Source organism: Canis lupus, chromosome 5 (assembly GCF_011100685.1).
Source record: "Canis lupus familiaris isolate Mischka breed German Shepherd chromosome 5, alternate assembly UU_Cfam_GSD_1.0, whole genome shotgun sequence".
In the NCBI taxonomy this organism is placed as follows: Eukaryota; Metazoa; Chordata; class Mammalia; order Carnivora; family Canidae; genus Canis; species Canis lupus.
In genome coordinates, this window is record NC_049226.1 from 82,491,127 (window position 1) to 82,512,543 (window position 21,417).

General features: G+C 47.1%; 1 protein-coding gene and 1 long non-coding RNA gene across 3 annotated transcripts; one reads left to right on the top strand and one right to left on the bottom strand.

The window, feature by feature from the left end:
- Positions 1-3,166: 3,166 nt before the first annotated feature.
- LOC106558863 lies at positions 3,167-21,337 on the bottom strand. Of its 2 annotated transcripts, none has more exons than XR_005360224.1 (3): positions 20,916-21,337; positions 3,745-3,861; positions 3,167-3,536 (listed from the first exon to the last, which is right to left on the bottom strand). It is a non-coding gene; the product is annotated as an uncharacterized LOC106558863 (long non-coding RNA). The 2 variants fall into 2 exon arrangements; XR_005360223.1 differs by lacking the exon at positions 20,916-21,337 and adding an exon at positions 6,875-7,283.
- AGRP (agouti related neuropeptide) lies at positions 19,236-20,776 on the top strand. The gene is made up of 4 exons (XM_038538612.1): positions 19,236-19,799; positions 19,920-20,052; positions 20,235-20,320; positions 20,531-20,776. The coding sequence occupies exons 2-4, from the start codon at positions 19,923-19,925 to the stop codon at positions 20,711-20,713; spliced, it is 399 nt and encodes a 132-aa protein (XP_038394540.1). The 5' UTR covers positions 19,236-19,799; positions 19,920-19,922; the 3' UTR covers positions 20,714-20,776.
- Positions 21,338-21,417: the final 80 nt, after the last annotated feature.

Below are 21,417 nucleotides of genomic sequence, written 5' to 3' on the forward strand. Positions count from 1 at the left end.
CTATTTTGTGGGATTCAGTGTAAATTAAAAATGCAGAACAGCTTGTTCAAAATTATGATGAATTTCAAGACAATCCCACAATGTGGGACCCTTTTGAGCAGAAAGCTCTGTGTGATGACACAGCTCTCAGGCCATGAAGCAGAGCGCCCTGTCCGAATGACTAGGTGCATTGCTCAAACTTTTGTCCATTGGGAAGACTTCCCCCCACAGCTGGGGCTATAGTGCAAGAGCAATTCATTTTTAGTTTGTCTCTTTCACACCAAGACAAAGCACTCTTTTTTTTTTTTAAGATTTTATTTATTTATTCATGTGAGACACACACACAGATAGAGAGAGAGAGAGAGAGAGAGAGAGAGAGGCAGAGGGAGAAGCAGGCCCCACGCAGGGAGCCTGATGTGGGACTTGATCCCGGGTCTCCAGGATCACGCCCTGGGCCCAAGGCGGCGCTAAACCACTGAGCCACCGGGGCTGCCCAAGACAAAGCATTCTTAAACCAAGCCTGGGCTTTCTGCCTCTTCATTAGCCATTTGCTGGGTAGCCCACACAATGTATGGGTGGGAGCTGAGTGATAGCCATGAGTGCAACAGCATTAGGTGATGTTGGTGCTTGAGCCACCTGTTAATGTAGATTACTTGTACTATTTGGGCCCGGCCAGGCTTGATCTGGGATAAATAAGAAAGCAAATGGCTGGATAAAGATATAGCAAGCGACCAGTGACTGCTGGAAAGTTGCAGAGGCTGTATTAATAACAGAAAAGTAAACTTCAAGAGAATGGCTGTTAACCAAGCTAAGGAGGAAAATCTATATGGATAAAAGAAGTCATAATAATAATCACGTATGTGTATATATCTAGCAACAGAGCCTCCAAATAGCTGAAGAAAAAACTGGCAAGAAAGGGAAAAACTTGACTAATCTATAATAATCGCCGAAGATTTTTACACCCCACTCTGATTGGTGGATTAAATAGCTGGACTGAATAATGAGAAAATGCATAGAAGAAAATGCAAGAAGAACCTTGTCAACTATCCTGCCCGTAGCTGACATTTACAGAAACTAAACTCCACAGTCGTGGAACCCCACATTCTTTTCCGGTAGACATGGCACCTTCACCAAGGCAGACCATATGTTCACCCATCAAACAATATTAATAAAATGTAAAGAACAGGGATCCCTGGGTGGCTCAGCGGTTTGGCGCCTGCCTTTGGCCCAGGGCGCGATCCTGGAGTCCCGGGATCGAGTCCCGCGTCAGGCTCCGGGCATGGAGCCTGCTTCTCTCTCCTGTGTCTCTGCCTTTCTCTCTCTTTCTCTATCATAAATAAATAAAATCTTTAAAAAAAAAAAAAAAAAATGTAAAGAACATACAGACATGTTCTCTGACCACCATGGAAGGAAATTAAAATAAATAACAATGAGAGATATACAGAAAAATCTCTGATATTTGGAAATTACACAACACACATCTAAAGAATTCAAAGGTCAAAGAGATATTTGAAGGGAAATTAGAAAACATCTTGAGTGGAATGATAAAACTAAATATATCAAAGCTTGTGCGATATACGGAAGCAGTAGTTAAGGGGAAGCTTATAGCTTAAAACATAGAGAAGAAAAGTGTAAAGTGTGGATCAGTTCAACATTCTCATGGCTTTGCGTGAGCGCGGTGCAGAGTGTGAACCTAGCAGGGCAGAGGATTCCTTCTCCTGATCTCACTGCCTACAGGCTCTCCCATCGCCTCCATATGGTAGTCCTGAATACCGTTCCAACACACAACTCTGACTGTGTCACTCTCGGCTCTAAACCCTCTCATGGCTCCCCATTGATTCAGGATGAAATTCAAAATGGACCTGGCAAGCTGGCCTTTTAGGACCTTTATTTACTTCTGAGGTCATGCCCTGTTTGCCACTGTGCCATCCAGCTTTCTGAACTGTCTCTTGAAATCACGAGTTTTTCTCTTTTCTGCCCTATAACTAGGGTTCCAGATAAAATGAAGGATTCCCAGTTAACCTGAATTTCAGATATGTATGGATAACTCTTTAAGTATGTCCCCAAACTGCATGGGGCATATGTATATACAAAGAAAGGTATTCATTATTTATCTAAAGTTCAAGTTTAACTGGGGGTTAAATTTTTTTTTTTAAGATTTTATTTATTTATTCATGAGAGACACAGAGAGGGAGGCAGAGACACAGGTGGAGAGGGAACCCAATGTGGGACTAGATCCCAGGATCCGGGATCACACCCTGAGCTAAAGGCAGACGCCCAACCACTGAGCCACCCCGGGGTTTATTTTTTTTATTTTTTTATTTTTTTTATTTTTTTTATTTTATTTTTTTTATTTTTTATTTTTTTTTATTTTTTTTTTATTTTTTTTTGTTTTTCACCCCGGGGTTTAAATTTTTATTTTTTATTTGTCAAATCTGGCAGCCTCACCCAAAACTAGCACATAGTCTGTCTGTCTTTCTTTCTTTCTTTCTCTTTCTTTCTTTTTCTTTCTTTTTTTCTTCTTTCTTTCTTTCTTTCTTTCTTTCTTTCTTTCTTTCTTTCTTTCTTTCTTTTTCTTTCTTTTTAAGATTCTATTTATTTATTCATGAGATACACAGAGAGAGGCAGAAACATAGGCAGAGGGAGAAGCAGGCTCCCTGCAGGGAGCACGATGCGGGACTCGATTCCAGACCGGGATCACACCCAGAGCCAAGGGCAGACGTTCAGTCACTGAGCCATCCAGGTGTCCCTAGCACATAGTGTTTCATGTGCCCTTTCTCTGCTTCTGTGTGTGGCTTATTTTCCTTAGAAAGGCTCAGCTTAGAAATAACCTCCTCCAAGAAGACAGTTCTCTCCACTTGTCTTTCTCAGGGTCTGTCTCATTCACTGCGAACTCCTCAGCCCTTGCAACAGTGTCTAGCACTTGGAGGACACTCAATAAATACTTGCTGAAGGAATAAGTGCTGACCTAGGTCTCAGCTATTTCTTTTTTTTTTTTTTTAAGGATTTTATTTATTTATTCATAGAGACACAGAGAGAGAGAGAGAGGCAGAGGCACAGGCAGAGGGAGAAGCAGGCTCCATGCGGGGAGCCTGATGTGGGACTCGATTCAGGGTCCCCAGGATCAAACCCCAGGCTGCAGGCGGCGCTAAACTGCTGCGCCCCCGGGGGGGGGGGGGGGGGGGGGGGCTGCCCCAGGAGCTGGTCTATTTCTTGCCTTCCAGGCCTGGGCTCCCAGTTTAGGGTAGGAGTCAGGGGGGAGGCAGGGGATGCATCAGTTACCTATCACTGCAAACAAACCACCCCCAAAATTAGTGACTTAAGAGAGAAGCCATCATGTAATTTGCTAAAAAATCTGCAAAATAGGCAGAGCTCAGCAGGAACAGCTCACCTCTGCCCCATGTGGCGTCAGCTGGGGCTAGAAGATTCACTTCCAAGATGACTCACTCACATGGCTTTCAAGTTGCTGCTGTATGCTGCTTCTCTCCACATATGCCTCTCCACAGGGTGGCTTGGACTTCCTTATAGCATGGTGGCTGGGTTCCAAGAACAAGTATCTCAAATGACACAAGAGATAGCAGATTCTAGACTTTTAAGGCCAGGGTCTGGAAACTGATATAATATCATTTCACACTCTATTCTATTGCTTAAGCAAGCTGCAGTTCATATTTAAGGAGAGAGGACAGAGACCCTTTCTCTTAATGGGACCAGTGCTAGAAAATTTTGTGATCATTTTTAAAAGTCACCAGAGGGGAGAATACTCACTACAAAGAAGTTGACAGAACCCATCATCTGTACCCAGTCCAGGTAGATGTTGGTCCATAGGATGGACCTCTCTCCACAGGTCAGCAGGAGCCACAGGGCCAGCATGTTCAAGGCAGCCTGGGGGTGTGATAGGGCCGGAGACAAAGAGAGAGAGAAAGAGACAGAGAGGGAGGAGGGGGGGATGAGAAATATGGAAAGAATCCTCCCTTGAAGGAATGAGGACTGAGCAACTCAACTCATGCAGGCACTTAACAATCCATCTGAAACGAGGCTGCATAATTGGCACCTATTATGGGTCCCTTGGGATGTTGTAAACAGAAATTGTGAAACTGTATTTTCTTTTGGCTTTGAACAATTTTAAATTATAGAAAGTTGACACAATAGCAAAATGAACAACCGACACACCTGTCACCTCGTTTCACCAAGGTTAACATTTTGCCACATCTGCTCTTTGAAAGCAAGGTACAAACAAGACATTTTCCTCCTAAATCCTTCAGCCTGCATCTCCCTCCCCATCCCTCCACACCAATGGTTCTCTGGCCAGGGGGTGATTTTGTCCCTCAGGGGATATTTGACAATGTCAACTGGAAACACTTTTATTTTATTTTTTAAAAGATTTTATTTATTTGTTCATGAGAGACACAGAGAGAAAGAGAGGCAGAGACATAGGCAGAGGGAGAAGCAGACTCCATGCAGGGAGCCTGATGTGGGACTCGATTCCAGGTCTCCAGGATCACACCCCGGGCCAAAGGCAGGCGCCAAACTGCTGAGCCCCTCAGGGATCCCCTGGAGACACTTTTAAATTATATTCCTTACTGAGAAAAAAGCTCACATCACACAAAATTCACCATTTTAACCATTTTCATTTTTTTTTCATTTTAACCATTTTCAAAAGTATAGTCCAGTGTGCTTTCGTATATTCATGATATGATGCAACTCTTAATGCTATCTGATTCTAAAACATTTTTGCAGACATTTCTGCTTGTTGCAACTGACAGGGTGCAGTGCTCCTGACACCTAGTGGGCAGGGACCAGAAGTGCTGCTGAACTCTCAGGAGAATCATCTGGCCCCAAGTGTCACCGTTCTACATAATTACGCCGCTATTAGCACATCTGAGCAAAGCAAAAGTAATTGAGTGCTGTCGACCCCACTGGTCATAAGGATGTCTTTTTAAAAATTCACTTTAGAGATAGAGGGAGAGAGATAAGCAGAGTCAGTCTGAGCAAAGAGCCGGACTTGGGGCTTGATCCCATAACCCCGAGATCATGACCAAAGCTAAAACCAAGAGTCAGACACTTAACCAACTAAGCCACCCAGGCACCCCTAAAGAATGCATATTTAGCATATCTATTTTAGTTCAGGAGCCAAGGTTCACACATTGCCTTTTGCTGTTAGGTCTTTTTGGTCTCTATTAATATAAAATAATATTTTCTACCCCACACTCAGTCTTCTTGTTTGATTATTTTTCATAAGAGTTCAGGCTGGTTTATAGCATAATATTCTGGAATTATCAGATTCATATTTAACATTTTTGGCAAGAACACGACATTGATGATTATTGCGTCACATAAGGAGGTCTATAATTTGAGGTTGCTGTGCTATTTGTGGTGTTGAAATAGGATGGTAATGCAGTTGAGAAGACAGAAGGTGCTGTCTTCCACTTCCATCCACTCAAGTGTGGCACCCAGGCAGCAACTTTGGCTGGCTTACCCTTTCTGAAAAGTAGAGATAGCCTGGGGAGGATTCTCTCACTCCCGGGGAGTCCTCAGGCCCTCCTCCCTTCTCTTTGCTGTCCCACCTTCAAGGGTCAAGGGGAAGGCCCCAAGAGCTGGGGGTTTCCTCTGCTAACCTCGGGGAGTAGGCCCAGCCCAGGGTGGCTGGGAGGACTTGGAAGGACACCTGGGACTCCTTCAGCAGTTCCTTATTTCCCAGAAAGAAGAAACCGGATGGTAGAAGTGTGTGGGCCAGGATGGGGGTCAAAGGCTTGTAAGGCTGGGAACTGCAGGCCTGTTAGCATTCTTATGGTGAACAACTATGCAAAAGCTGGATAGAAGTCACTCCAATCCTCCTCATTTTGGGAAGCTCCTCCCACCTTTAGGAACTCTCCCTAAACACAACCTTCTTCAGAAACCTACCAGGACTGCAGGAAGAAGGAAATTACTCCTGTTCTCAAAGCACTTCAGGCTAGAACCACCACAAGGGCAGAAGTTCTACTCCTTTTTAAAAAATATTTTATTTATTCATGAGACAGAGAGAGAGAGAAAGAGAGAAAGAAAGAGAGAGAGAGGCAGAGGGAGAAGCAGGCTCCATACAGGGAGCCTGACGAGGGACTCCATCCTGGGTCTCCAGGATCACACCCTGGGCCAAAGGCAGGCGCTAAACTGCTGAGCCACCCAGGGATCCCCAGAAGTTCTATTCCATTACACTGGCAGTGGAAACATGACAATCCATACACAGTTTTTTGAGCCAACAGTAAAAACAGCATATTACAAAAAAATTCAGTTTTGGGGTGCCTGAATGGCTCAGTTGGTCAACCATCTGCTTTCAGCTCAGGTTATGACCCCAGGGGTCCTGGAATTGAGCCCCACATGGGCTCCCTGCTCAGCAGGGGAGTCTGCTTTCTCCCTCTCCCTCTGCTGCTCCTCCTGCTTGTGCTATCTTGCTCTGTCAAATAAAAAAAAAAAAAAAAAGAATCTTTAAAAAAATTTCAGTTTTCTGGGGGCACGTGCCTGGCTGAGTTGGTGGAGTGTGCAACTCTTGATCTCAGGGTTGCAAGTTCAAGCTCCAGGTTGGATGCAGAGAATACCTAAAAGTAACATCTTTTATTTTTTTTAAAGATCGCTTATTTATTTATTCACAAGAGACAGAGAGAGAGAGAGAGGCAGAGACACAGGCAGAGAGAGAAGCAGGCTCCATACAGGGATCCCAGGACTCTGGGATCACGCCCTAGGCTAAAGGCAGACCCTCAACTGCTGAGCCACCCAGATGTCCCGAAAGTAACATCTTTTTTAAAAAATTCAGCTTTCTGGCTTTTCTTGGAAAATCTGAAGCTCTGACAACATCGGGCTTGCACCTCTGCCTGGCGTCAACGACTTCCCCTTTCAGACTAAGCATGCATGCCACACTTACCTAATCCCAAGTCCAAGTGTGGCTTTTAGTCTTGCTCCCTCACCTTGCCCATGCTGTTTTTTTCTTTACTTGTGTCTTTGAAAAAAGATGACAATAAAAGAGAGGTCCAGGGTTGTGTGCTTCCAGGTAAATGGGAAAAGGCATATTTCATTGTAGAATTGAAGAACATTCCTGTGCGCCTGTAATGTGATTAAAGTGAGTCTGTGTTTAAAAACAATATTGACCTCAAGTGTCATTGTGTCTTAGTATTGTGGCTGGGGGGTTACTGGAATGTCAGACTCCTCTCGACTCCATCACTTACAAGCCTTGTGACCTCAGACAAGACTGTGACGATACTCAGATGCCTCTGCAGTTTAAACCTCTCTCAACTTCTTGAATACTACCCAGCTGCTATCCTACCAACAAAACACCCGAGTACATGACTTTCAAGGCCGTGCTGAAGAACAAGATTCCACACCAAAAGTCATTTTTTTCTAGGCTGGGAATTTGCCCAAAGTCAACACCTGCCCAAACCAAAAGCCAGACCTGGTTCCCACGGGTAGATTTTTGACGCTGACTTTGGCAGAAGGTGCGGGCTCATTTGACCCACTCCACCCCCAGGGCCACTCCAGGGGCCAGGCCACTGGAGGTCACAACTTCTGTGAGAATCACAAGCTGAAGGCTGAAAGGGTTCAGCTAAAGTCCAAAGAGGACCATCAGGCCTCACCCAGATCTGAGAAACTCCCTGAGTACTCCAGCCACAGCCTTCAGCCTCAAATGCCAGTGGGATATCCAGAACCAGGACCAGGGACTTGTGGGACAAAGGTGACTTTCCCCAGTAGGCTGTGGGTGAGGAAGCAAGAGGCCTCAGAGACTCCGAAGAGCCCATTTGGGTCCACAAGGGAAACAGACTTAGAATAAAGCATTGACCACAAAAAAACATGGACAAGAGTTATTAGGGCATCCGGGTCGCTCAGTCGGTTAAGCCTTCGACTCAGGTCATGATCTCAAGGTCCTGGGATCAAGCCCCATGTTGGGCTCCCTGCTCAGCAGGGAGTATGCTTCTCCCCATCTCTCAAATGAACACATAAAATCTCTCTCTAAAAAAAAAAAAAAAAAAGAGTTATAGGGACATCTGGGTGGCTCAGTGGTTGAGCATCTGCCTTCAGCTCAGGGCATGATCCTGGAGTCCCAAGATAGAGTTCCGCATCGGGCTCCCCACAGGGAGCCTGCTTCTTCCTCTGTGTGTGTGAATAAATAAAGATTTCATGAGAGACACAGAGAGAGAGAGGCAGAGACATAGGCAGAGAGAGAAGCAGGCTCCATGCAAGGAGCCCGACGTGGGACTCGATCCCAGGACTCCAGGATCACGCCCTGGGCTGAAGGCAGGCACTAAACCGCTGAGCCACCCAGGGATCCCCCTAAATAAATAAAATATTTTAAAAAAGAGTTATAAAGGAACTGAAGATGTCAGTCGGGAACATGTTTAGCTGCAAGGAAGAGAAAACCAGAGTAGCTTAAACAAATATTTGTTTCATGTTTGTCTCATGCAATACAATGCCAGGAGGTGGGCAGACCAGGGTTGGTGCAACTGGTTTACCCTGCCAGGCGGGCACAGTCTGCTTTTCTTGCCTACCATCCTTGGCAGCTCAGTCCATTCTCAAAATTGTTGCCTCATGGTCATGAGTCGGCTGCTATACCTCTAAGCATCACATTCACCTTCTGGGCAGGAAATTGAAAGGAAAATAAGAAAAGGGAAGCACTTGTGCCAGGGAAGCAAAGCTTTCCCAGAAGTCTACATAAGTCACCTGGGTCACACTGTGTCCCAGGGACACCACGAACTCTTAAGGAATCTGAGGAAGTTAGTCTGTTTAACCAGGCCCTACCCCAAACAAAACTGGGCCTCTTTGGGGAGGAAAGGGGAATAGGTATTAGAAAGGCAACCAGCTGGGTCTATCACATCAACTTCTTATACAACCAAAAGGCCTGGTACCTCATCTGAAACCAGCCTTGAGGTTTTTCAGTTATATGAGCCAATATATTATTTTTGTAATATAAGACAATATGAATCAAGCTTTCTGTTCATTACAACTGATATCTCATTGGTACTGTCTGTCTTTTCCCCCTTTTACATTTTTATTCTGTATCATAAACAACAACAAATGCTTTTCTTCACATTCATAATTTTAGGAAATTGCTGCCTTTTCCGGTGGAGAAAAACAATCTACAGACAGAAAAGAGGAAGTACAATACTGTGAAGCTCTGCAAATCCCAGAAGTCAATGTCTTGAAGATAACTTCAGGAGACAGGAAGAAAACAAGTGTCACAAGAGACAAGACAAGAACATATAAGGAGGGACGCGTGGCTGGCTCAGTGGTTGAGCATCTGCCTTTGGCTCGGGGCATGGTCCCAGGGTCCCGAGATTGGGTCCTGCGTTGGGCTCCCTGCATGGAGCCTGCTTCTCCCTCTGCCTGTGTCACTGCCTCTCTCTCTTTCTATGTCTCTCGTGAATAGATAAACAAAATCTTACAAAAAAGAACACATAAGGAGAACAAGCTGGGGAAGTGACCATTTAAATTTATTTATTAATTCGATCTATTAATTAAATTAAATTATTTATTCTATCAAGATAGAAAACATTTCCAGCACTGCAGACATCATTTTTATTCCTCTCCTTTGGTCAGTACTGTTCCCAGAATTACCAGAGTTCTGTCACTATTTGCTATAGTTTTGTTGTTGTTTTTAAGATTTATTTGAAAGAGAGAGAGAGCATGTGTGCGTGTAGTCGTGGAAGGCCAGAGGGAGACAATCTCAAGCAGACTCCCCGCTGAGCAAGGAGTCCCACATGGGGCTCCATCTCACAATCCTGAGATCTTGACCAAGAGTCAGAGGTTCAGCTGACTGAGCTGCCCAGGTACCACTCCATTTGCTACGTTTTTTTTTTTTTTTTTTTTTTTTTTTTTTTTTTTTTTTTTTTTTTTTTTTTTTTTTCATTTGCTACGTTTTTACCTAGTTTGGGACACCATATAAATGGAAACACACCACATTCACTCCTCTATGGCTGGCGACTTTTATCCAACATTGTGTCTGGGAGATTTATCCCTGTTGTGGACAGCAGTTCATTCTGTTTTTATTGCTATGTAGTCTCCCACTGTATGAATATACCATTTTTATTCATTTTCCTGCTGTTGGATATTTGGATTGATTCCAGGTTTTAGCTATTATGAATAAAGTTGCCAAGAACATTCTAGACATGCACTTTGGTAGAAATCACAGTTCTCCTGGATTTGTACTGAAGAGTGAACTTGCTGGATCATATGTCAGGTTAGGAGTTACAGTGAATACTACGGTTTTCCAACTTACCTCTTTCCAGTTCTAGTTATTTCATATCCTCACCAACACTTGGTTTTGTCAATCTTTTTAATTTTAGCCAATTTAGTAATTAGTGTACAATAGTATCTCACTATGGTTTTATTTTTAAAGTTTATTTATTTTTGAATTTTATTTATTTATTTATTTACTTACTTATTTAGAGAGGGCACACATGAGCAGAGGGAGGGGCAGAGGGAGAGGGAGAGACAGAATGTCAAGCAGACTCCATGCTGAATGTGGAGCTTGATGTAGGGCTTGATCTCAAGACCCTGAGATCATGACCTTAGCTGAAATCAAGAGTCAGACATTAACCACTGAGTCACCCAACTGCCTCTTAATTTATTTTTATTTATTTATTTATTTTAAAGTAATTTCTACACCCAATGTGGGACTAGAACTCACATCAAGAGTCAGATGTTCAGGCAGCCCCGGTGGCGCAGCGGGTTGGCGCTGCCTGCAGCCTGGGGTGTGATCCTGGAGACCTGGGATCGAGTCCCGCGTCGGGCTCCCTGCATGGAGCCTGCTTCTCCCTCTCTCTCTGCCTGTGTCTCTGCCTCTCTCTCTCTCTCTGTCTATGAATAAATAAACAAAATCTTAAAAAAAAAAGAGTCAGATGTTCTACCAACTGAGCTAACCAGGTGCCCCTTGCTGTTTTAATTCACATTTCTCTATGAATTAAACTCCATATTGAGTGATATTGAGCACCCTTCCACATGCTTATTGACCATTTGGAAATCGTCTTTTGTGAAGAGTCTGTTTTAGATCTTTTTCCATAAGACTATGGAATTCTTTACATATTCTGCAGGAGTCCTTTTTTGTTTTTTTAATATTTATTTATTTGCCAGAGTGAGAGAGAGAGTACAGCAGGGGGAGCAGCAGGTAGACGGGGAGGGAGAAGCAGGCTCCCCACTGAGCAGGGAACCCAATTTGGGGCTTGATCCCAGGACCCTGGGATCACAACCTGAGCTGAAGGCAGATGCTTAACCAAATGGGCTACCCAGGCGTCCCCCTCTTTTTAAATATATGTAGCACAATGTTCTTTTTCCAGTGTGTAACTTATCTTCTCATTTTCTTAAAAAAAAAAAGATTTTATTTATTCCTGAGACACAGAGAATGAGAGAGAGAGAGAGAGAGAGAGAGATAGATTGAGGGAGAGAGGCAGAGGGAAAAGCAGGTTCCATACAGGGAGCCCGATGTGGGACTCGATCCCGGGACCCCAGATCATGCCCTGAGCCAAAGGCAGATGCTTAACCACTGAGCCACCCAGGCGTCCCTATCTCTTCATTTTCTTAAATATCTTTAATTAATGACCAGAAGTTCTTAATTTTAATGGAGTCTAATTTATCAACCTTTGATGCTTAGAGCTTTCTGAGTCTTGGGTTGTTTTGTTTTGTTTTGTTTTTTTTCTGAAGTAGGCTCCACACCCAATGTGGGGTTCAAACTCATGACCTCCAAATCAAGAGTTGTATGCTTCACTGACTGAGCCAGCCAGGAGCTCCCTTTGTGTCTTGTTTAAGAAATCTTTGCCTAGTCCAAGGTTAAAAAGATAGTCTATGTTTTCTCTAAAGTTTCACTGTTTTACCTTCGCAGTTATGCTGATGCTCCATTTCTTTTTTTTTTATTTTTTTAAATTTATTTATTCATGAAAGACAGAGAGAGAGAGGGGGGCGGGGGCAGAGACACAGGCAGAGGGAGAAGCAGGCTCCACGTAGGGAGCCCGACGTGGGACTCGATCCTGGGTCTCCAGGATCACGCCCTGGGCTGCAGGCGGTGCTAACCCGCTGAGCCATCCGGGCTGCCCTGATACTCCATTTCAAATTAATTTTTGTGAAGGCTTCAAAGTACAGGTAAAACAGATACTCACTTACTTGCTCCAACACCATTCCACCACTTATGTAAGTTTGCATAATTCATTTTCAACCATTCTTCTTTTCTAACATAGGGACATGCAACATGCATTGCTTTAGTTGCAGCCTATTAGTTTTGATATATTTGATAGTATTTCGTTATCATTCCATTTGAAACATTTTCTAGTTTTCTCTTGTGACTTCTTTGATTCATGATTATTTAGAAATGTGTCCAAGAGCATAACGACACTCAGCACAGTTTTGGCATGGTACTGTGCCCACAGCCTCATGGGGGCTGAGTTGAATGGAGGTGGAGTGGCTGCTTGCTTTTGTCTATGCAGCTCCTGGGAGCCCTGCAGGTGGGTGAACATTTTCCACCGCCAAGGTGTGTGGGGAGACACTGTGGAGTAGCATGCCTAATAAGTCTCCTGCCCCACTGTGTGTGTGTGAGTATGCACACACACCCCATCCTTCTCCAGCTCTAACATATCCTCTGAGCCATGCAAGAAGAGGGAAAGCAGGCCAACCCCTTCTTAGGTGAGTGATCAAAACTAAGTCACTTAAGCTGTAGGCCAGTTTCCTGATCTGTTAAAATGGGAATGGTTTATTTCAATGTTCTGCTAAGAATTAAATGTATGGGATAGGAGTCTTGCCGTGGGACACTGTAAACTGATAGTAGGTAAAGGGATGAGGTAGGGAGGAAAACGTGTTCTATGCCAGATCCTGACACAAACTCTGGCTTTGACCAGACTTGGAGAGGAGGACCCCTACCTAGGGCTTAGTGGAGATAGTTTACACAGGGCCTACAGGGGGAAAATTGGGAAGTGGGCAACGGGGCTACTGGCAGAGGGGTACCCTGAGAGTTCTTCCTCCTATGCTGGGCTGGGCCTTGGTGTTGTGTGAGAGCTGTGCTCCAGAGGTTTAAGCTAGGAGGTTATTCTTTCCAACCAAGGTCCCCAGATGAACACTCCTCTCAGGACTCAACCTCCTCCCAGGTCCTATACCTCTATCTCCCAGGCCTTCTCTGCAGCTGGAGGCAAAAGGGATGGGAAGGGGTAACAGCAGAAAGGAAGGGGTCCAGAGACCCCTGGGAGCTGCTGCAGCTCTTGCTGCTTTCTTCAGCTGGCCCTGGGCTCACCCTGAGCCTGTCAAGTCAGAAACCAGTGCAGTTCTGTGCCCAGTGCCTTAGGAGCATCTCCACGGCCATGTCCAGAGTTCTGCAGTCTCTGATCTTACCTGCACAGAACCCAAGTGGCAAGGATGAGCAAGATGGAGCACTCCTGGGGTTTTAGCAGAAACAGTAATTCCTGGGTGCCTGGGTGGCTCAGTCGGTTAGGGATCTGACTCTTGATTTCAGCTCAGGTCTTGATATCAGGGTTGTGAGTTCATTTTTTTAAAGATTTTATTTATTTATTTATTTATTTATTTATTTATTTATTTATTTGAGACACACACACACACACACACACACATACACACACAGAGGCAGAGACACAGGCAGAGGGAGTAGCAGGCTCCATGCAGGGAGCCCGATGTGGGACTCGATCCCTGGTCTCTGGGATTACACGCCAGGCTGCAGGCGGCGCTAAACCTCTGGGCCACTGGGGCTGCCCAGGGTTGTAAGTTCAAGCCCACATTGGGCTCCATGCTTGGCGTGGAGAAGAAAAGAAAGAAAAAGAAGAAAATAAAGAAAAGAAAAGGAAAGGAAAGGAAAGGAAAGGAAAGGAAAGGAAAGGAAAGGAAAGGAAAGAAAAGAAAAGAAAAGAAAAGAAAAGAAAAAGAGAAGAGAAGAGAAGAGAAGAGAAGAGAAGAGAAGAGAAGAGAAAGAAAAGAAAGAAAAAGAAATAAGGAATGAACTAAGAAAGAATAGTTTCTGGGAGGACACCTGGGTGGCTCAGCAGTTGAGTGTCTGCCTTTGGCTCAGGGTGTGATCCTGGGTCCAGGGATCGAGTCCCGCATCAGGCTCCCTGCAAGGAGCCTGCTTCTCCCTCTGTCTATGTCTCTCTGTCTCTCATGAGTAAATAAATAAAATCTTGGGACACCTGGGTGGCTCACTGGTTGAACGTCTGCCTTCTGCCCAGGGTGTGATCCCGGAGTCCCAAGATCAAGTCCCACGTCGGGCTCCCTGCATGGAGCCTGCTTCTTTCTCTGCCTACGTCTCTGCCTCTCTCTCTCTCCGTGTCTCTCATGAATAAATAAATAAAATCTTTAAAATAAATAAATAAATAAATAAATAAATAAATAAATAAATAAAATCTTAAAAAATAATAATTCCTAGGTAACCCAATGGTTCCTGTTGTGAAAACACCTTTGTTCTTGGGGCTTTAGCTGAGCCACTGAACATCCTCAGGGAGTTGGGTTGCTTCCTTCCATGGGGATAGGTCAGAAACAATGAAGGGGACATCCTGGGCACACCCCCCCCCAACAGTGCCATGCTTCTGTGAAGGGTTGCTGGGGACTCAAATTGCACTTATCCAGAGATCCTGTTAAATGTAGGGGTCCTCTCCTCACCTGGAATGGAACAAGCCCCTCACCACTTTGTGCTGGCTTACTATGAGTGTGGAGACTGATGTCTGCCTGTTTGGACATGTTGACAGTGAGGAATCACCCTGAGACAGAAGGGGAGGGGCTGCAACACCCTCAGAAACAGAATATTTCACACTGCTGGCAGGTGGGAGAAGGACTGGCTACCTCTCCAGGCATCTGGGAGGGGACACTGGATTGTAGATGTCTTCAGCAGGGGCTGGGGTTGGAATTTAAGATGGCCTTTGCCATACCAGGAGGGCTCAAGCATCCAGACTGCAAGCCACATTCTATGAACCAGGCTGGCTGGGCCTTTTTGTCTTTGGCATCCCTGGGCCTTTGTGACATTTCATCTAAACACTCCAGCCACAGCTCAACTGTTCTGGGTACTCCTAATAAAGGGCCTACTTCCAGCACTGAAAGGACTGTAGGGGAGGGGGACAGGGAGTTAGACCAAGGCCTGAAGGTATGAGGTATCTCTGGGCCTGAGCTTCCTTGTAGTCTGTCCACCAGCTGTCTCTGCACCTTGTTCCCTTCTCTTTTGGCTTGGCTCCAGCCTACACTTTCGCTGACAACAGGAAAGCCCATGAAGCCTGTCTGATCTCAGGATCAGGAGTTTCAGGTCACCATGGCCTCCAAGTCTAGCTTGGGCAAAATGCCTTTCATGCAGCATGCACTCAATAAATAGTTCTTGTATGGATGGGAGAATGGCAAGTGCTGGAATTCGGCATTCATGCAGCAAACATGACTCTCTCTTCTAGGAGCACCTGATCACAGTGAGATCCCTCTCAGCTGACATCTCAAGACACCACCCCAAAATAACCCCTATCCATCCTAATTCCCCTCCCTGGATAATTGAGGGGATCACCCCTCTCCAGGAAACCTCTGCCTTTTGGAAGTCCTACAGATGAGCCACAGGGGCAAGGGCAGTGCACTGGGTGGGGGGCTGGTTTTCAGAACAAAGTTGGAGTAGGAGAGCCAGTGGGTGCTCTGCTGCCTCCTGCTGGACAAAGCAGGAACAGTGCCCTTAGAGATGTGAACTCCCTTGAATAGGAATAAGAGGAGAGGTAGGGGTCAGGCCCCCCTCCTTGTCCTCATACTTGGTCTCCAGCACATAGCAACCACATTCTACTCTTCTCCCTGAAGTCAGGGTCCCTATGTTTGGGTCTCTCTCCAGCCAGGTAGGCTCTGCCTCGCCCCAGGTTTCTCAAATCCTCCACCCAGAACATTTCTAAAGGTCTTTTTTGTCAATAAGCGTGATCATGGGAACATCAGGGCAGTTCCTGACCAATAAAATCATCCCCACAGTATTTATGCTCATTAGCAGATGAAACGGGCTTCCGAGGGGGCTTTTATAGACTACTAGATGTAGGCGGCTGTGTTCGTCAGGAGGAAAGATAAATGTAAGGATCAATAAACCCAAGGGAAATAGAAAATAGTAGAAAGGCAGAAATTTAATTGTAACAAAATTTGATAAATCAAGCCAAAGATTGGTTATTTGCAAAAACAAAATTTGGTTAGTCAATGGAAATTTCACTTTAGACAGAGGTACCGATATGCACATAGATACACAGAGCTATGACAAGAAACCCAACAATGTTTTGGGCCAATTAAGCGGTGGTGGGAGGGGGATAGGTGACACAGCGCTGGTGGGCAGGAGGATGATGAGGGTGAGAAAGGATATAAACAAATGTTGATTTCTTCTTCTGGACTCAGCCGGGTGGCAGGAGAGCTGCTGGGCTCTTGTGATTATGGTCTGAGCCTATGCACACTCACGACAGTGATACAATGTGGAGGTGGCTATAGATGTTTGCCGATTGACTCACTGACTGAATCGACTCTGGGAGTAGCCGACTCTCTGACCCCAGGGGAGCGGGGAGAGAAAAGACTATTGACTGCTTACCAGGCTGGGGCTCGTCAGGCAGGAACCAGGCTTGGGGCAGAGCCTGTATCAGTGTTAAGCTGTAGAACCAGGCAGGTTGGTAAACTATGTTCCTGTTATGGGTCCAGGAAACTTAACATTGTCCTTTGTCTGGCTCCTCCCTTGACTCTTACTCAAGTTTCATGAGTGAGTAAAAGTTTCCTCTTCCAGAAAGCCTTCCGAGCTAACTTCCTGCCCCTCCCTCAGCTGGGGTTGGTGCTTGTATTGGTCCTATTTGTTCCTGGGGCATTCTTCTATCAAAGCATTTGTCCCACTGCATTTAAAAATATATATTTTATTTATTTATTCATGAGAGACACACAGAGAGGCAGAGACATAGGCAGAGGGAGAAGCGACTCCATGCAGGGAGCCTGACAAGGGACTTGATCCCAGGACTCCGGGATCACACCCTGAGCCAATGGCAGATGCTCAACCGCTAAGCCACCCAGATGTCCCTATCCCACTGCATTTTAAATAATTCTCTTCGGTTTTTTAAATTATATATGTATATATATTTAAAGATTTTATTTATTTATTTTTAAAAATATTTTATTTATTTATTCACGAGAGAGAGAAAGAGAGAGAGAGAGAGACAGGCAGAGGGAGAAGCAGACTCCATGCAGGGAGCCCGATGTGGGACTCGATCCCAGGTCTCCAGGATCACACCCCGGGCCGAAGGTGGCGCTGCACTGCTGGGCCACCGGGGCTGCCCTTCTCTTTCTTTGTTTTATGTTTTTATTATGAAGATTTTCTTTTCTTTTAAAGGATTTTATTTACTTATTCATGAGAGACAGGCACACAGAGAGAGGCAGAGACCTAGGCAGAGGGAGAAGCAGGTTCCACCCAGGGAGCCAGATGTGGGATTTGATCCTGGGACTCCAGGATCATGCCCTGGGCCGAAGGCAGGCACCAAACCGCTGAGCCACCCAGGCATCCCTATTATGAAGATTTTCAAACATACACAAGGGTATGGGCAGCCTGGGTAGCAGTAATGGAATAACAAAGCCCAGGTACTCAACATTTTTCAATTTCAACAAATTACCAACTCGTGAAAATTTGCTTCATCTATACCATGTCCTGCTCTTCCTCCTACTGGAGGAATAATTATTTCATATCATTTTTATCAGTAAATACTTCATTATATTTCTCTAAAAGATAAAGCTACTTTTAAAAATGCTATTGAAACCACAATATCATCACAACTTAAAAAACTAACAATTATTTCTTAATGTCATCAAATATCCAAAGTTTTTGTTTCTCTCATCATCCTACTATGTTTTGACGGTTGTTTTTCTTGACTGTCTCCCCCACTGGACCTGACGAGGGACTTGGGCTGCCCCTGGGGGTGCTTCAGCCCTTGTCCATCACTGCCCATGTCTTCTTCACCTGCACACAGGAAGACAGTCACTGCTCTGTAGATGAACAAAGACACTGAGTGCCTGAGAGGGATGAGCATCCTTCCTCTAGAACATAATAAACTGTTCTTAGCCTGGAGACTGATCAGGCCCAGCCAAGCGCTCACAGCCCCCACCTCAACTCACCTGGGGCACCTTTCCAAAATCCACATGCAGTCCCTGCTCTCCACCTCCAGCTTTTCAGCCAGAATCTCTAAGGATGGGGCCAAGGAACAAGAATTTGGGGAAACTGCCTCGGGTACATTTGATGTATTGCCCTTCCTGAGCCCTCAGTGGCCCCACCAAGATGAAAGCTTATCTAGCACCTGATGCCTTCACCCTGCACTGCTCTGAGAAGAGAAAGCCCTGGGGTAGACAACTGGGCCCAGATCTAGCCTCTGAGAAAGAAAGGTCAATATCAATTGTTAGGAAGGCCTTGACACCAGATCTATTTCGTGAGAGTCATCAAAATAGCCAGCAGCATTGTCAAGGGAAGAAATGGGGATGGCCCTTTGCTGGATTATCCAGGGACCATCTCCTCAGAGAGGCTTTCCCTCACTCCCCAGCTTCCTCCTCCTGGGCAGTAGTATGTGACCCTCAGAGCTCCTAGGACTGTTTACCCTGTGCCAACCACAAGTGAGCCCAGGGCTAGCCTGATACCAGTAGAGACATCAGTGCCCATCTGTGAGAGAAGCTGGCACAGCCCCGTCATCTGCAGAGTGGCCTCCCCCCATGCAACTGAACCCCCAGACTGAATGTTGGTGTTGAAGGCCAAAGGCTGTCAAGATGACAACATATGGTTTCCATCAGCTGCTGGGAGGACTTCGTCAGGGCTCATCCTGGGCAGAATGGCTTGTGTGAACCAAGACTGCAAACCCCAACAACTTCTTTATTCTCCTACTGCCACAGGCCAGCTCAGTTTGTACACTGAGGCCTCGAAGATAATTCAGCCTGTACCCCTTTCCCAGATGGGCAAGTGTGTGTTAAAGAGTCCCTCCAGAGGGGAGGCAGGGGCAAGTGGACACCTGTGTGTCCTCGCATCTTCACAAAAGGGAAGTCTTCACCCTGGCCTCGTGCTGATGAGACCAGGCGTAGGCACAGGCCTGACAACACAGGGCGGAAGGGAACAGTCATTAGCACTAATGAGACAGGCAGCCTGAAAGCTTTTTACTTTGAAGCTGCTCGCCCACCCAGGGAACAGTCCGTTCTGCCTCTCTGGCTTCCAGGAACCCCAGGCGGAAAAAGGTTTGGGAGAAGGAGCAGGGGTGGGGGTTTTGGAGAAGCCTGGAGGGACGAAGGGGCGGGGGGAAGGACCAGGGATGGAGGCAAGAGGGCTTGGTTTTGGTTAAGTGGACTTCTCCCCTCCATTTTCCCTCAAAAAAACCCCCAAGGGTCTAGGTCTGCACCCAACTCTGGCCACTGGCCCATCACCCTCTTCAATGCCCTTGACCAAAGTTCCTGGAAGCAAAGGAAACAACATGCCACACAGGGTCTGAGTGAGCTTCTCCGGGACCACAAATTAAATTAAGATCTCAGGGCTGTCTGCCTTGTTATAACTAATGGCTCCAGCCTATCCAACCTCCCCACCCCTACCCAAGTTCCTGTCCTGCAGAAATTTGGGGGTTCTCAGCACCCTATCTTGTTCCCAAACTTTGATTGGCACCTGGGGACCTCACTCAAAATTGAAGATGGGCACACCTCTTATAGAGCATCCAAAAGCCCAGGTTGCAGGGAAAGAGGCCGGAGCTGTGCCCCCACACTCTGGGGAGGGCCCCTTATGCCCTGGCTGCAGGCAGCAGTCACGTGTGGGGCGTTCATTAGACCCTGCCATATAAGCTGAGGGTGCGGAGTGGCCAGAAACTCTCCAGGCAAGGATCCAGCAAGCAGAGGTAAGTCCTCAGATTGGACAAAGACTCCTGACCTAGGGGAGGTCTCTGTCTGGGGTAGGGCACCTAGAGGGTGCATTAAGGATGAGAAGGGACTGAGTGGTGGGTCTTACTGCTGGCCAGGTCATGCTGCCTGCAGTGCTGCTGAGCTGTGCCCTGCTTCTGGCACTGCCGCCCATGCAGGGGGCCCAGATTGGCTTGGTCCCCCTGGAAGGCATCAGAAGACCTGACCAGGCTCTGTTCCCAGAGCTTCCAGGTCAGTATGGGCAGGGGTGGAACTAACTTGAGCCTTGATACTCTCTGGCCACAAAGTATCCTGCTTTGGTATGCCCCCTCCTTCCCCCTTCCCAATCCCAGGCCTTGGAGGTGGGTGCTTTGTGGAGGGGCAGGGGCTGGGGAGGGGGAGGGGTGGTTCTGCTCTCACATCATCTGTTCCAGGCCTGGGCCTGCAGTCCTCCCTGAAAAGGGCAACTGCAGAACAGTCTGAAGAAGCTCTGCTGCAGGAGGCAGAGGCCTTGGCAGAGGTAACTGCTCAGGAAAAGGGGGGAGGCCACAGGCCTCGGGAGGGAACATCAGGCATCGCCCCCTCTCTCCACCTCATGACCTCCTCAGCCCGGGTGATTCTGCAGACTACTCCACACTCCACTGCCATTCTGCCTGGATCGAGCCAGGTGGCATCCCTGGACCTGCCTTCAGGGGCTCATGCCTGCAATTCTGCTCCCCCGCTTCTGTAGGTACTAGATCCAGAGGGTCGCGAGCCACGCTCCCCGCGTCGCTGCGTAAGGCTGCATGAATCCTGTCTGGGACACCAGGTGCCGTGTTGCGACCCATGTGCCACGTGCTACTGCCGTTTCTTCAACGCCTTCTGCTACTGCCGCAAGCTGGGTACTGCCACGAACCCCTGCAGCCGTACCTAGTGGGCCAGCGTCGGGGTCGGGGCTGTACACGGGGTAGCGAATAAAGGCTGGGACCAACCCCAAGGCTGTGGCGTTATTTCGAAAGCGGCTGTCGGAGGTGGGAGGTCATGGAGGTCACTGCACGGATGCGGGCTGGAGCCAAGACATCACACACACACACCTACCCCAGGGTCTAGGCTACCCCGTCATCTGAATCACTTACATGCACGCTCTCACAGTGCCAGGCGCCGTTGGGGAGGCAGAAGGGCCAGGCCCCAGCCCTCCAGAATCTTGTACAAGAGACGCGGCTGCAGCGCGCAGGACACGTAGGGGCTGTGACTCCTGGCGGCCGGCACATTAGGCTCCAGGCCTGCTTGCAGCTAAGGGGACCTGTGACCTCAGCGAAATCTCCCCCCGAACTGTAGTTCCCTTCGGGAGAAGACTGCCTCAACAGTCTGGAATATTTCCAAGCATAAGCACCGCTTATTCGCATCTTTACTGGGCCTGCCCCTCGGTGCCAGGTGCACCAGCCTGGGGGGCTGGGGGGAGCCAGAGGGCCCAATGGAATCGCCGCGGCCACGTGCGCCACCACGCGGCCGGCCTCAGACACGCCACACTGCTCAAGCCCGTTAGTGAGAGGCTCGCCTACCCCAGTCGCGCAGGCGCCAGAGGGCCGACGCCTGCGCAGTGCTTTCACGCGAAACCGCCCGGAAGCCTGGCGCCCC